General features: G+C 46.9%; 2 protein-coding genes across 5 annotated transcripts in view; both read left to right on the top strand.

Annotated features, from left to right (window-relative positions):
• Positions 1-419, top strand: part of TEAD4 (TEA domain transcription factor 4) — a 59,592-nt gene extending 59,173 nt beyond the window's left edge. For all 3 annotated transcript variants that reach the window (XM_075051555.1, XM_075051554.1, XM_075051553.1), the window contains one exon: positions 181-419. In XM_075051555.1, the coding sequence (XP_074907656.1) occupies positions 181-294 (114 nt within the window). In that variant the 3' untranslated portion in view covers positions 295-419. The remainder of the gene's footprint in view (positions 1-180) is intronic.
• An 11,198-nt stretch (positions 420-11,617) lies between these two features.
• Positions 11,618-15,173, top strand: part of TSPAN9 (tetraspanin 9) — a 185,180-nt gene continuing 181,624 nt past the window's right edge. The window contains exon 1 of one of the 2 annotated variants that reach the window (XM_075051547.1): positions 11,618-11,722. The gene's annotated coding sequence lies outside the window, so the exon portion shown is untranslated. The remainder of the gene's footprint in view (positions 11,723-15,173) is intronic. The other variant, XM_075051546.1, reaches the window with a different exon arrangement.

Raw genomic sequence — 15,173 nt, 5'->3', positions numbered from 1 at the left:
GTGTTTTGCTTGGGTGTGTGGGCACATAGACTGAGGGTTGTGGTGGCTGAGCTGTGTATCGTTCCTGTACTTCTCTGTTCTTTGCCTATTGTGGACTTTTTGCCCTATGTTAAATGTGTTGGAATATGTAAGCAGAGGAACAGCAGTTGCCATCTCAGCTTCTTCTCCTTTTCTGTCTAGGTTGTGACAAACAGGGACACACAGGAGACCTTGCTGTGCATAGCATATGTTTTTGAGGTGTCAACTAGTGACCATGGTGCCCAGCATCACATCTACCGGCTGGTGAAGGACTAGAGACTCTCTGCCCTGAGTCGTCCATGGGATGCATGTCTAAGAAAAAAGCCTGTGCTTGAACAACCCCTGCCCCTCATACCAAACTGAAAAATAAACTGCAGATATTGTGTATTTTCAGAAAAGCACCTCTGAGCTGTTTTGTGATTGACAGGGTCAAATAAGTTTGCATCTCCAGGTTTGTGCGAATGGGAAAAAGACTTGGAGTCAAAGAAGCAGGCAAATAACTGCTTAAGCGTTTCACCACAAACAGCATCCTCTGGAATGTATTTCCCACAGAGCACACACAAAGTGTTCTCATACACAAAAAAGGAGCGGTATGCACCTGAGCGTACAGGTGGGGCAATGGCAGCAGCTTCCGTAAGTTTGACCACATACGAACAGGTTGAAAATGTTCATGCTACATCTGGTCTGAGTGTGTGCACTCATATACATTCATTTGTAGGTCAACACATGCACAGACATACTTACCGTACATTTATATGGATGTCAGTTAAGACATATGTGGGCACATGCAGGCGTATAGAGATTGCACATACAACCTACATATCTGCCTGTCTAGCTGTCCGCCTTAGCAGGTGTGCAGTCACAGGGTCCTTCAGCCTTCCTTCTGTTAGAGGCTGGGTACTGTTTCCCTCTTCTGTGCATGATAGTGAGAGACCAACCTTTCTTTTACCCATTAAATGAAGTTACGCTTAGAAAATTGGGTATAATTATTGCTGCTTTTGCTTCTGTTCTCCCTGCACAGTTAGCACTGCTCAGGGAGCTAGACTTTGCTCTTTTCTTGCACACCAGCAAAATAATTGTTTACCGAGATCAAATTGCTCCACCCATTAGTTGCAGACACTGAGGAGCACAAGTATTGCAAAGAATGCCATCTAGATGAGAGAGAATAGCGAAAAGAGGTTAGCTTTCCATGTTTCTAAGGCAATCAGTCTCTCTGCTTTGCTTGTAAACTGAGGTTGTTTACTCAAGAGTCACTGAGAGGCAATAATCTTGGTTCCCACAGTGCTGCTGATGTGGGGAAAGATCCAGCCATTCTTGTTACTCTGAGGGAAGAGGTGGGTTGCATCATGCTCTGACAGCCACCAAATGGGGAATTTATTGGGTGGCCAGGCACAGTCGCATGGCACAGATTTGGATATATGGTGTTACATCTCCTCTTTCCACAATGCATCAGAACACCTCAGGAAACACCTCACCTATTTCAGATGTTTCCATCCTTGTGTTTTTGGCACAGAGAAAAGAACTTGTGGGTACTTGATGAATCTGAGATACTGTCAGAAATCAAGGGTTTATTAGAATGGCACAAGGTAAGAGCTTCAGCCACACACAGATGAAATGACTTCTTTCAAGAATTTATGAACTTGTTGGTGCTCCCTTCTACAGCTTTCAGTCTGCTGGTTAAAGGGCTCTGTGGATTCCATGAAGATACCGTACAACTCTTCCCACAGCATACGTAGAGGCCTGTGAGACGTACATATCTCCTCCAGCTTCCTAACCATCTTCCTGACCTTTAAAATGTTTTATTTCTGTATTTGAAGTTGTAAGTTGTACTCATTTACAAGGTACTCCAGGAGTCTTCTCACAGACTGATGATTTTGTTTCCTGCACATTTAAAACTTAACTCCCTTTGAAGTTTAAATCTTCCACTCCTACAGAATGTTCTTCCCATGTTTTATGGACTCAGATTAATCCTTTGTGTACTTGAAGGTCTAAGCCTCCACTGGGCTTTTTCACAAGTATGTTGAATATTCCCCATCCTCTCACTGAAATTCATGAAAAATGCTCAGCCAGTCACCTGCCAGTGTACCATCAGCATCACTTCTACTTGGTATATTACATTGGGGGTGGGAGGAGGGGGGTGGGAGAGGGAAGAAGGGATGGAAGATTCACTTACTGGAACAGTAATTTATTTTTTAAAACATAATCTGGTATCATAGTCAGTTTTATCTCCTCCAAACTCTTCATTATGCTCAGAGAAAGTACCAGCATCTTTCACATCAACTCTCAGCTTTCACTTCTCAGGCTCCTTAGCTTTTCCCCACAAGATGCTTTGGGCAATCTGCTTCTTTAGATGCTTGTTTGAACAATCATAATTTTTCACTAGCTCTTCTTGGTTGTATTCAGGAGCTTCCTTGTGTGTTATGCTGGCTGTGCTTTCTCTTACCCAGCTTTAAACAAGTTCTGGTAAAAACTGAACTTAGCTAGATAATGGTAGCTTCAACCACTCTGTGTAATACTTCTGAGGAGGAATCTGCTGATGCCTTGGAATCATCATGGTTTTATTTTGGAGCTGGTATTGAGAGCAATTGTTCTTTGCTAGCTCATAAGTGTAGAGAAACATGCAGGTTTTTTCCTCAATGACTTAAATCTTAAGTATTTCTCTGGCTCGTTGCTGGCTGATAGTATGGAGTTTCTTTCTCTGAACTGTTTTCCAAAACCTGTGTAAAACTTATTCAAGCCTATAATGCTGCCTCTAGGTTTGTAACAGGTTTATGACCTTAGGACTCAATACAATCTTTTTTGACTTTGTGTTGCAGCTGGGTCAATTGATTCCTCACAAGGAATTAATATTCAAGAAGCAGTAAAGAATGAACTATTAAAATCTAACTTACAAATCAAGTGAGTTAAACAAGTTTATTACAGTAAAATTTTGATATGGGACCCCCTAAAAATTTTTGTCTGGAGCATGAGTTCACATTGGTGTGGCTGTCAGCACTTAGATGAAAAGCAAACAACTAAAAAGACCTTTAACAAAGATGACAGATGACTGTGTTAACTGAGGGGAAGGTGTGTACTGAAAAAGATGAGTATAGACCCATTCTCTTAACATCATCAGTGGTCTGGAGGAGAGAGAAAGCAGCAGGGTAAATTAATCTGCAGATAGCACTAAAGGAGATTTTTGCAAGATGAGTATGTATAGAGAAGTTGAATGACTTGAACATCATTGAAACACTAGGCTTGAACTGGGAGAATAAATACTAAGAATGATTTGAAATATAATTTAAGATGTCCTTAAAATAAAAAGATAAAGATGGCAAGTGAAAGGTAAATTATGGGAAAGATAATCAGTGCCTGAGAGGTACATGATCCAAAACTGGACAGCCTGTTGGAACTAATGGTCAAAGGACAGATGCGTAAATACAAAACTTCAGTGACAGAGATGAACATGAGTCAGACAAAAGTCTCGTGGTGCAACCCACTCAATGAAATGGAGACATACACTGGAGGATGAAGATTTTTGATATCCATGGAAGAGGTGATGCCAGGCCCTAAAAAGGGTGTTTTATTTGGCCTAGCACGTGAGGAATCCTGAGGATTTCCATTTCAACAGAGATTTCAAACAGAAGACCAAAATAGAGGCTACTTGTAAAGCCCTGCTGAATATGCTTCATATGCAGGTACAATTTTAAAATAGAATATAGAATAGAATAGAACAGAACAGAATAATTCCAGTTGGAAGGGACTACAGTGATCATCTAGTCCAACTGCCTGAGCACTTCAGGGCTGAACAAAAGTTAAAGCATGTTGTTAAGGGCATTGTCCAAATGCCTCTTAAACACCGACAGGCAGGGGCATTGACCACCTCTCTAGGAAGCCTGTTCCAGGGTTTGACCACCCTCTCAGTAAAGAAATGTTTCCCAACGTCAAGTCTGAACTTCCCTGACGCAGCTTTGAACCATTCCCATGCGTCCTCTCCCTGGATCCCAGGGAGAAGAGCTCAGCACCTCCCTCTCCACGTCCCCTCCTCAGGAAGCTGTAGAGAGCAATGAGGTCGCCCCTCTGGCTCCTTTTCTCCAAACCAGACAAACCCAGAGTCCTCGGCCGCTCCTCACAGGACATGCCTTCCAGCCCCGTCACCAGCTTGGTTGCCCTCCTCTGGACACATTCAAGGACCTTCACGTCCTTCTGACATGGTGGGGCCCAGAACTGCGCACAGTACTCCAGGTGGGGCCGCACCAACGCTGAATATGGCTGGATAATCCCCTCTTTTGACCGGCTGGTCAGGCTGTGTCGGATCCCCCCAGGATGGGGTTTGCCCTCTTGGCTGCCAGGGCACACACCGCTGGCTCACATTGAGCCTGCTGCCGACCAGCCCTCCAGACCCCTTTCTGCAGGGCTGCTCCCCAATCTGGCCTTTGTTCTCGTTAAATTTCATCCCATTGATGATTGCCCAATGCTTTAATCTATTCAGATCCCTCTGCAAGGCCTCTTGTCCCTCCAGAGAGTCAACAGCACCTCCCAGTTTGGTATCACCAGCAAACTTGCTAATGGTGCATTCAACTCCTGCATCCAGAGCATTGATAAAAATATTGAACAGAACTTGCGCTAGAATTGAGCCCTGAGGAATGCTACTGGTGACTGACCACCAGCCAGATGTAGCCCCATTCACTACAACCCTTTGAGCCCTGTCCAGCTACTTCTTCACCTAGCACACTATGAGCCTACTCATCTCTCAGTATCAAAAGTCTTACTAAAATACAGAAAAACTACATCCACCACCTTCCCTTCACCCACTAGGTGGGTGACTTTATCATAGAAGGATATTAAATTAGTTAGAGAGGACTTTCCCTTTGTGAACCCATGTTGACTGTGCCTGACAATTGCATTGCTCTTTAAATGCCTTTCAATAGCACCCAGTATGATCTTCTCCATAATTTTTCCAGGTTCTGAGGTTAGACTAACAGGTCTATAGTTTCCTGAGTCTTCCCTCACGCCCTTCTTTTAGATTGGAATAACATTAGCTAGCTTCCAGTCAGTGGGGACCTCCAATTTTGGTGCTCCAGTAAGCACAAGCTGCACCAGGACTAGCCTTACAGCACATAGCCCTGCACTGCTGGAGTCCCAGTGGGCCTGGACAATCAATTTGATGTGGAAGGGGGACTAATTGACTTACTTCCTCATTAAGCCATTGCACGCCAGTTGATCTAACTGTCCAAGTGCAGATTTCTAGTTGCATGTAGGAGGTCCCTCACAAGGATGAGTCTTCACCAGACATTACTGTGGAGCAGCTGACATGATACTGCCTCTGCCACGCATGCTGCACTTTGCTGCTCATGGTCTGCGTCTAGGTCATAACCTGTGTTTTGAAGCATGGGAAGGAAAGGATGTGGGTAAGGAGGATAGCAAAGTTGATGCCATGAATTCAGAGCTGGAGGAAGATGGTTTGGTTCTTGTTATGGGAAAAGGGCTCCATTTATTTTTAATATATATAATTAAGTATTTTCCCCCCAATCTTGCAGACCCTGCAATCTCAGAGGCTGCTTTTAAGGACTGTGTAGGGCTAGTGCTGTTAACCTCTGTGCAGGAGCCAAAAGTGGCTAGTAAAAGACAGAAGCCCTTTTTGCAAGTATTAAGCAAAATCTACACTTTCTTCGTGTGCACAAAGTTCCTGCTGTAGCTACTCTCTCCAAGACAAAATATGCCTTCAAGAATTGACTTCCAAACAGCAACACAGAACACAGATGCCAACAGCTTTCCATAAGCTCTGTATGGCTGGGGACCAGCATCAGTCAAGCTTGGAGAAAGACAAGCCAAGTACTTTAAAACCCCAGAAAACAGAGCATGTCAATATGCCTGCTGTTCTGTGCTACACATGAAAAATCCATCCAAGCTTTTGCCCATCGGGTGTTATTGCTAGCCACAGCAAGCTGACCAAACCACCCAGGACCAAATTAACTACTTCTCTGCAAACCAGCCAGCCCCCAGAGTCAGCTATATAGGTATGAACGGCATCAAGTGGCTACAGTCCATTACTGATGCATGCACCTGCCTATTTCAGCCCTACGCAATTTCCTTCCTGATCTCTGAACCATGTGCAGAGCAGAAAACAAATCAAATAAAACCTGACTAATGAGAAAAAAGACTGACTCTTTGGAAAAGTATTTTTGGCCAACACAGACAACAAGTATGTTTTGAAATGGAAGCCTGTACAGGGAAAGCACAGTGTTTAGTCCCCAGCAATGGAAAATTGCTTGTGACTTGTATTAGTACTCTTCTGCAAACATAAGTGTCCTAGTTTTGGCTGGGATAGAGTTAATTTTCTTTCTAGTAGCTGGTATAGTACTATGGTTTGGATTTATGAGGTTTTGGTTATGAGAAGAATGTTGATAACACACTGATGTTCTCAGTTGTTGCTAAGGATTGTTTATACCAAGCCAGGGATTTTTCAGCTTCTGATGCCCAGCCAGCAAGAACGCTGGAGGGGCACAAGAAGTTGGGAGGGGACTCAGCCAGGGCAGCTGACCCAAACTGGCCAAGGGGGTATTCCATACCATGTGACGTCAAGCCCAGTACATAAACTGGGGGAAGTTGGCTCAGGGACGGCGGATCACTGCTCAGGAACTAACTGGGCATCAGTCAGTGAGTGGTGAGCAATTGCATTGTGCATTACTTGTTTTGTATTTTCCAATTCTTTTATTATTATTGTAATTTTATTACTGTTATTATTATCATTATTAGTTTCTTCCTTTTCATCCTGTTAAACTGTTCTTATTTCAACCCACGAGTTTTACTTTTTTTCCCCCCCGATTCTCTCTCCCATCCCACTGGGTGAGGGGGAAACAAGTGAGCAGCTGTGTGGTGCTTACTTGCTGGCTGGGGTTAAACCACGACAATGAGCCTGGTGCCTTGCATGCATCCACTGCAGGTTTACACCGGTACAGCAAAACCCGTGGAGTAGTCCTAAAGGAGATGAGCCCTAGAAGTCTACCTAGTCCATCAGCTGATCATGAATAAAACCACATTAGCACATTAAGATGTTATCAAAGCAATGAATACAAGCCAACAGGCTGAAGAACAGATGAAATCTTAGGACAGTTGATTTAGGAACACTCATGCAGGTCTTTTTTTCACTTAGTAGCAATGAAAGCCTCTTCTCTGGCATTGTTCCTCTCTACTCTTGCTCTTGGAGTTCACAGCTCCTTGGTTTCAATAACCAGGGTCAGCAAGAGACATCTATCTCCTTTCAAACTCAGTGGAGAAACCAACAGAAAACTCATGTCTGGGAGAGCTCATTTATATTGAGGCTACCAGGTGAAGAAGATTTAATAAAGCTGTGAGTCAAAAGGAGTACTGGAAATTTTGATCCGGACAAAAAGGCTTCTGTCCCCTTGCAGACTGGGTGATATCCATGCAAAAATACTTGAAAGAGCGAAAGGACTGTAGATCTCTGTCCCCAAGGCTTCCTTTCTTGGAATTTCACCAGCAGAAACCAGACAGTACATCAGAACTAAGAGCCAGCTGCAATTTTGCTGAAAATAAAGGAAAGAAAACACCAAAAAGCAGCATATGTTAAAAAAAAAGCTAGCCTAGTTTCAAGAGTAAAGGCTAAATTGAACTCTAAACAACCAACAATAAATGAGGATATCAGAGTGTCTTACAAGTGTAATTCCTCTTGGGGCAGAAATGCTAGAAATATTAACCTTAGCCTATGAGGACTTGCTGTAAAATCAAAGGACAAAACAGCAAAAGCTGATTCCCCTGATCACTTTACAGCGACAACACCGAGGCATTAGAAGTGACAAAACTGGGATCTAAATATCCATGCTTTCTTTATAAGAAAGCAGCTCAAGTTTTCATTTAACTGTGGCTCCTTTCTTTTCTAACCCACACGCTTCAGTTTATCAGCCCTCAATTGTGCAGCTACATCTGCTTGTGGAATCATGTCAAACTCGATTACTGAAATGATTCCACTTAAAGATAGTCTTCTGAGATAAGACAAAACAGACCATGGGTCTGAGCAACACAGAACTAGGTAGGACAGGAGCCCGCCCTTCATCTTCACTTCAAAGCCAAAAGAAACACTTCAGGAAAGACAAGTTCATTTGAATTCATTCATTTATCTGTGATGAGGGGGTGGGAACTTCTTAAGCTGACATTGCCAACAAAGAAAACATGTAGGTAGGCCTAGAGGCAGAGGTAGGGACTGAATTTAAATCTCTTTCTTCTTCAATATCTAGACCCAAGGATCATTATTTCCTTGAGTATTACATACATGCTTTAGCCTTTGGTGCAATGGTTTCCCAGTGACTTTTTCTTCCCCATTATCCAGCTCATTTTTCCTTGGTTCTTTGACATCTTGGACCAGATGAAGGAGTTGAAAAACTTGAGTGGTGACAGCAAAGAATAAGAAATTATTCAGACAGGCGAGAACACCCTGAAACTTGCTCTAAAGCTGTAGCAGAGGCAGAGATAACACGTGCTGAGCCTCCAAGAAGCTGCCAGGGAGTCATGCTGCTTCACCAATCCTGCAGGCACAGTCTACATCACAACCAAGCAGCAAGGCAGCAGCCAACTGTCATGCTTGTAACGGAACAGCAAGAGCAGGGCTACTCTACAAGGGAAGGCTAGCCAGAAGCTTAGGTTGACCACAGGTCTGCCAGTAACCTCACAGACTGGGGTATGGCCCCATAGCATCTAAACAGGTGAGCAGAGCAAGGGTTGCAAAAGGTTCCACTGGCAGTCCAGTCACTGTCAGACAAAGGCCATGGAATGAGCCAGAGCTGAAGTCAGTCCAGGACTAGACACAGACAGACCTACAACATAGTTCAGACAACAGCTGGAGTGCCCAGCCCTGAACTTAGATAAAGCTCCTGGGCTAATGAGCAGTGGGTGCACAGATGGAAACCCCAGGTACAGCTAGTCAGGGCACCTGAGGCCTATTAGTGCATTGAAGGCCCCAAGAGCAGCTTCTCCTCCCATCACGGTGTGTCCTACACCTTGCAAAGGTCTGCTTCTTTGGGCAATCCTCCTCTTGGACACCAGATCCAGATCTGCTACACTGGTGGCCGTGTTTTGCCTGCATTTGGGTAAATTAACATGTTGATTCAGCAACTAGTCAAGGCTCCAGATCTGTGATCCATACCATTTTTGGCCTCTTAAATGACCCACAAAGTACTGGTGCTTATTTCTGAGGAAAATAAGCAGTGCATCATTAAAGAAAAGCACCCCACTCACCTCCTTCAAATGGGAAATATAGCAATAATAATGGGAAGAACCTGAATATAGCAAAGCTAGAGAGTCTAGATAGATGATCACTTTCAGCCAGAAAGAGAAGCACCGACTTTGATTTTCAACCTCCCTAATTTCCCCACAGTACTCAGTACTGTTGCCATGCTGTTCCTTCACCTGAAATTGGTGGCTGGGACCCAAAGCAGTCTGTCTGTTACAGTAGAGGGGGTATACACTGGAAAGCTGTGTGTCCATTTCTAGATGCCTCAAATGCAGCTACTCAAAGCTGTTTTCAAAAGCTGTGTGTAGCCTTTAGGTTTGCTGGTCAGATGCCATAGATTCAAGTATACTGCTGCTGAGGTGCAACTCTCTCTGTTCCTCACTGTATGGACAACATCAGAGTGAGTGCCCCCGTGTTAGCTTTGATCACATGTGGAAGACAGCTAGTTGAAGCTGAAACAAAAGTTTAATGAGATTACTTTCCTAAGCTTACTAGTATATTGAGATCTGCAGCCTAGTGCAGTCTCCTTGGTAGAAAGTGCATCTGCAGCATCAGCCACTTCAGTTCCCAGTTTCAGAGTGATCATCAAGTTCTTCCCTAAGTGATTGTCAAGTTCACAGAAAGCTCCCATCTATTTTTTATCTATTTTCCAAGCATTTTTTACCTTCTTTCCAAGGTAGACTCCAAATGAGGACTTGGTTTCACCTATTCATCTTTCACTTTTACTTGAACTACAGAAATCCCATATACCTGGGTATAAAGCTGCTTGTACTTATGCCAACAGATAAAGAACACAACATCATGCTGTCTCCGTTAAAACAAACAAACAAATAACAATAACACCATCACAAAACCTGTCAAACTTGTCCTCGTTGTCTACTGGCTTCCTGCGCTGCTCATCTTCGAGGAAGTGGGTCTTTATCTCCAAAGTTTAAGCCTGAGTTATTGAAAGACTGACAACCGTTTGGAATGAAGATCCTTCAGTCCTCATGTACAACAGGAGTTACTGCATTTGAGCTACAGTATCCAGGAGATGGACCATTTTTGGAGCCTACAACCAAAGAACCAAATGAAATTCTCTCCACAGATCTCTTTAGCTCCTGCTGCACTGCAAGACAGATTTCCTTCATCGCTTGCTTTAAGGTAAACACATAGCAACATTTGTGTGCTTTTGTCCATAAATAAATGAAGAACAGAAAGCTGCTGCACGTGCTTCTCTTCTGGGCGAAAGAGGAACAAACACACGGCAGGTGACAGTGTTGGCAGCCCTATGACCAGGATGCTTAGAGTCTGTTGAACTGAGCTGTTTATAAAAATCCACATAGGACAGAACGGAAGGTATGAGAGAATATATTTGATGTGAACATGCCCTTGAGTTGAGAACATGTCAACAAGAGCAGCACCAGAGAAGGAAATGGGAATACACAGGGGACCTGGGAACGTGAAACAGATCTTCCTTCTGCAGAAATATTTGCGGAAGAGCCTTGAGTTGCTCTTCATACACTGTAAAACACAGTTCCCCCCAGGAGGCCCATGTCCATAACTGCAGGGTCTCCTTCTGGAGGCCTCTCTGCCCCAACTCTAGCCCACTTCCCCCTCACACAAGACTTTTTTTGGTGGTCCGCGCCAGAATCTTCCCCAGCTGCGTTAAGACTGGAGAAGACCCCTCCGCTGCAGACAGTGTTCGAAGTTGGCTCCGTGAACGTTTTGCTGCACTTCCACCGACACCCGGGGGAAGGCAGGGGGGCACTTTCTGTGGGATCTCAGGGCATCTCCCTCACGGGCTCCTCTCACAGGTACCGTCCCGCGCAGACGGCAGCCTCCAGCCGCCAGAGCAGAGGGCTCGGACGGGCGCTCGGGCAAGTTCGCCAGCTCTGTGCTAGAAGCCACACCAAGAGACTGGCCGCCGCGGGCTCGGGACCACCGACCACCTCAGCCGGGCGGAGTCCCACGTTGCAGCAGCGCTCCGGGCGCCCGCGGCCGGCTGCCTTCGTGCCAGCCTGCCGCCTCACGGCTGAGGGTGGCCGCCGCCCCCGCCGCCGCGAAGCCAGAGGTAGAGGTTCATCCGCCACCCCCTCAGGGCGGGGCAGGCAGCCGAGCTGCCCCCAGCCCCGGCGGGCGAGCGGTCTCCAGGCGGAGCTCTCGGAGAGGGGATCTCCGCCGCGGGATGGCGGCGGTTCTCTCACTCCGGACTCAGCCGGGACGGCTCCGGGCGACCGTCAGGCGCGCTGGAGGCCCGGGCCGGCCGCGCCGCTGCTGCCGCCCCCCCGCCTCCGCGGGGCTGGAGCCTCCCCTGGGCAGCGCCCCCAGCTCCTCCCCGCTCGGTAGCGCCGGTCCGAGCCCCTCCTCCCGTTTCCGCTGGCAGGAGCCGGAGCCGTGTCCTGCCGTGCCTCCGCAGCTCCCCCGCCGCTCGGCCCCATCCGGCCCGGCCCGGCCCAGCCCGGCCCGGCCCGGCCCCAGCCCAGGGACGCGCGGGTGAGACCCGGCGCCGCGGGGACCGGGGGGGGGGAGCGCGGCGGAGGGTTGCGGGGGCTTCCCGGCCTTGGGAGAGGGCGGCGGGGGGCAGCCGGTGGTGGGGGGCGCCGGCCTGGCGGTTGGAAGTGCTGGGGGGCAGCGGCGGGGTCCCGGCGGGCGGGGAGGGAGGGCTGGGGGTGCGGGTGGCTCGTAGCGGTGAGGTGAAAACAATACCCGCCCCCCCCCCCCCCCCCCGCCCCTCAGTGTCTGTGTAATTTTTGCGGAAACAGGAAAGTTAAGTTCGGAGGGACGAGGCGAGCCCCGCGGCGCCTGCTCCCCGCCGGAGAGCCCGCGTTGCCCATCTCTGACGGGAGCAGATGGCTTCGGCCGGGGATTTCTCCCAGCCGCCGGGGAAAAGAACGCCTGCAGCAGCGCTGGTGGCAGGCGGGGGGGGCTTCCTTTCTGCTCCCCTTGCCCCCCCACCCCGAGGTTGTAGCGGGGTGTCAGGGCGCCGAGCCCAGCCTTGGATGGGTGGGAGCGTGGAAGAGCCCCCGCGGGGAGCAGAGCACGCGTGGGAGTGTGCGGGAGGGAAGCCCGGGGTGGCCGGAGGGGGCTGCGGTCCCGGGGGCGATGGGGGAGCGAGCCCCCGGTGGCCGGTGGGCTGACAGCTCCCCTCGGCAGCCGCCCGCAGAGCGGTGCCGACAGCTCCTGCCTTCCCCCCTTCTTATGTAAAACTTGACTCCAGCTTTGCCTTTTCCTGTTCAAGCTCTTGGAAACTTTTCTTGCTGAATCTTGGATATCCGCCTGTCACCGTGCTCCCGATGGGAGGTGGGAGCTCCGTGGGCAGAGAGGAGGACCTGTGGTATGGGGATGCTGTTTTGAGGGGAAAAGCTAGACTACCAGGGTGAAAAAAGCTGCATTTCTTTACTTAATCATTTTATCAACTCTTTTGTTCTATGCTTTTACTCTGTATAGTTCTGTGGTCTGAACCGCAGGGCTAGGAATGGGGGCACCGGGTTTTCCTACCTGACTGCACTGTACTTATTTTAAGACTTTGGGGTAAGTCATCTGGGGTTTGACTGGGAAAAAGCTGGATATTCTCCAGAACAGCCATGAGAGTCAAATCAGGCGGTTAGTTTTGTGCTGTTGTTACTCCTAGATGGGCCTAAACTTTACCTGTGGATGCCAAAACTTAATGTATTACTGTAGCAAAGCTCTTAGTTACAGGTGCCACAGGTAGTTTTAATGGTTTATTTGTTAAGTTGATGGATGAGGTTCTTTATTGCTGGAGCATATAATGGCAAAGGATAACAGCCACTGAAGAAATGTATTCATGTGACTTATATCAGCATAGAATATGGGGCCAAAGTTAGCACTCATTGATTTTAAAAAATTTCAAAAGATAAATTATCAATGTGATGTGCATGTGGCTGATAACACCAAGAAAAAAAAATCAGTCCTCATAGTTATATGCCCTTTGCTTCCATTTTGCATTTTTTCTGAGCTCCAAGAATGAAAACTGATGGAGCTAATGTAGCTTCTGCCTCCAGATCTTTCCCTCTCGTATTTTTTAGACATGTGATGTTCAAACTGCAAATCCTACAGAGGAGGTCTTTTCTATAACGAGGCTGTAGAACTTACGGCAAATTTGATTTTGGGCATCGGCACTTTCTTTAAAACTAATTCTCATGAATAAGGCTGTGTGAGAAGACCTTGAGGTCAGAATATAACTAATGCAGCATCATTTGTGTTATTCAGATGAAGCTCTGAGGTTAGAATGATCCTGTTCATCTCTCTTGAGGAGGGTAGAGGGTTAACTGGGAACGTCAGTGTTATCTTAGTTATTGTGGTTATTTTAACAGAAAATAGCCATCAGAGATGTATATCCCACAGTCGTTGCTTTCCTTGCTATTTTAAGTTACTTTCTTCCAAAGCATGCCAAACCTCAGCCTGTCCATGGGGGTATTTCCAGCACAACTGTGTATTTTTAGTGTTTAACCCCTCCCTCCCCAAATACACAAACTAAAAAATTGCAGTAACAAAATGAAACATGGGAACAGCACAAAATAAAACAGCAAAACAACACTGAGGCTGTAGCACTGGTTGGAGGAGTTACTTTCACATTTGTGGCACATGTGAAACTAGCAAGTTTGCCCTAGAGAGTCCAAGACTTTGTCTCAGTATTACTCTGTGAGAGCTGGTACGGAGTTGGCTGGGCCTTGATCAGAAGAGACTGCTTGTTTTAGAAGCAGTACGTTAACATTCCTTTTGCACTTGGGTTTTACAATTGAAAACCCATCTTGGTTTTTCACTTTTGTCACGTTTCAGAATGGTGCTGTTTGCAAGTGACTGATGCCCCATTAGTTTTCTACACTGCAAGAATGTCCCTACATTTATTGATGCATAAAAAGAGATGAGAATGCTTTAAAGAAGCTGGGCATGAGCCAGCAGTGTGCCCTGGAAGCAAAGGTGACCAACAATAAGCGGGGCTATGTCAGTATACCAAGGATTATCTCCCTGTACTTAGCATTTGTTAGACAGAGTCTAGAATACTGCATCTAGTTTTCTGCCCTCAGAGACAAGAAAAGTCCGGATGAACTGGAGCTAGTCCAGCGGAGGGCCACTAGGGCCGTCGGGGGCCGGAGCACGTGTCATGGAGCAGCTGGCCCTTGGTAAGTGATGGGGAACTGGGAGCCAGTGCGGTAACCCAGCTGGCAAGGCTGGTGCCCCACCAGCCAGGGCCCTGTCCCGTGGTACCGCGTTAAGCAGCCAGTGCCAAGCAAGAGTGTGGATCGCCAGGCAGGTTTGTGGTGATAAGGCAGGTCTGAGATCAAGCTCGAGGTGTGAATCAGCAGGTCAGGATCAGGCCCAGGATCAGTGCTTAAGAGGACGTTATCAAGAAGACAGAGCTAGGCTCTTCACATTGGTACGTGATGGTTGCCTGAGGGACAACAAATGTAAGTTGAAACAAGAGGTTCAGACCAGTTGTAATGAAAACCTTTTCTGCTATGAGGACAGTCAAGTGTTGGAACAGGTTGCCCAGAGGGAGTCGTGCAATGTCTGTTCTTACAGGTTTTCAAGACCAAAGTGGATAAAGTCCTGTGGTGACCTCATAGCTGACCCTGCGTAGAGTAGAGCAGGAGTGGAACCTCCTCAGGACTGCTCCAACATGAATTCTCTGATCCTAAGGTTAAGCAGCTGTTTGGTCTGAGAAGGAAGGAGGTGTGTAAAACTATGGCAATACTTGTAAGCACCACAGATGAAGAAACAGAGAAGGGTTTTAGGATACTGATGTGTTGTTAAGATTAAAAAATTAAATTAAAAATTTTCCTCGCTATGCTGAAGGCTTATGCTGGAAAGGTGTGTGTGTTTGGGCAGGGGGGCTGAAGATACTTTCTATTTGAAAACTTGCTTTCCTTCAGTGATTCTCAGTGTACAAAGTGCCTTTTTAGCATAACATCACTTAAAGATG

The sequence above is a fragment of the Buteo buteo genome, chromosome 19 (genome assembly GCF_964188355.1).
Source record: "Buteo buteo chromosome 19, bButBut1.hap1.1, whole genome shotgun sequence".
Classification (NCBI taxonomy): domain Eukaryota; kingdom Metazoa; phylum Chordata; class Aves; order Accipitriformes; family Accipitridae; genus Buteo; species Buteo buteo.
The sequence above is the reverse complement of the archived record's forward strand: the minus strand, read 5'-3'. Positions and strand labels throughout refer to the sequence as shown.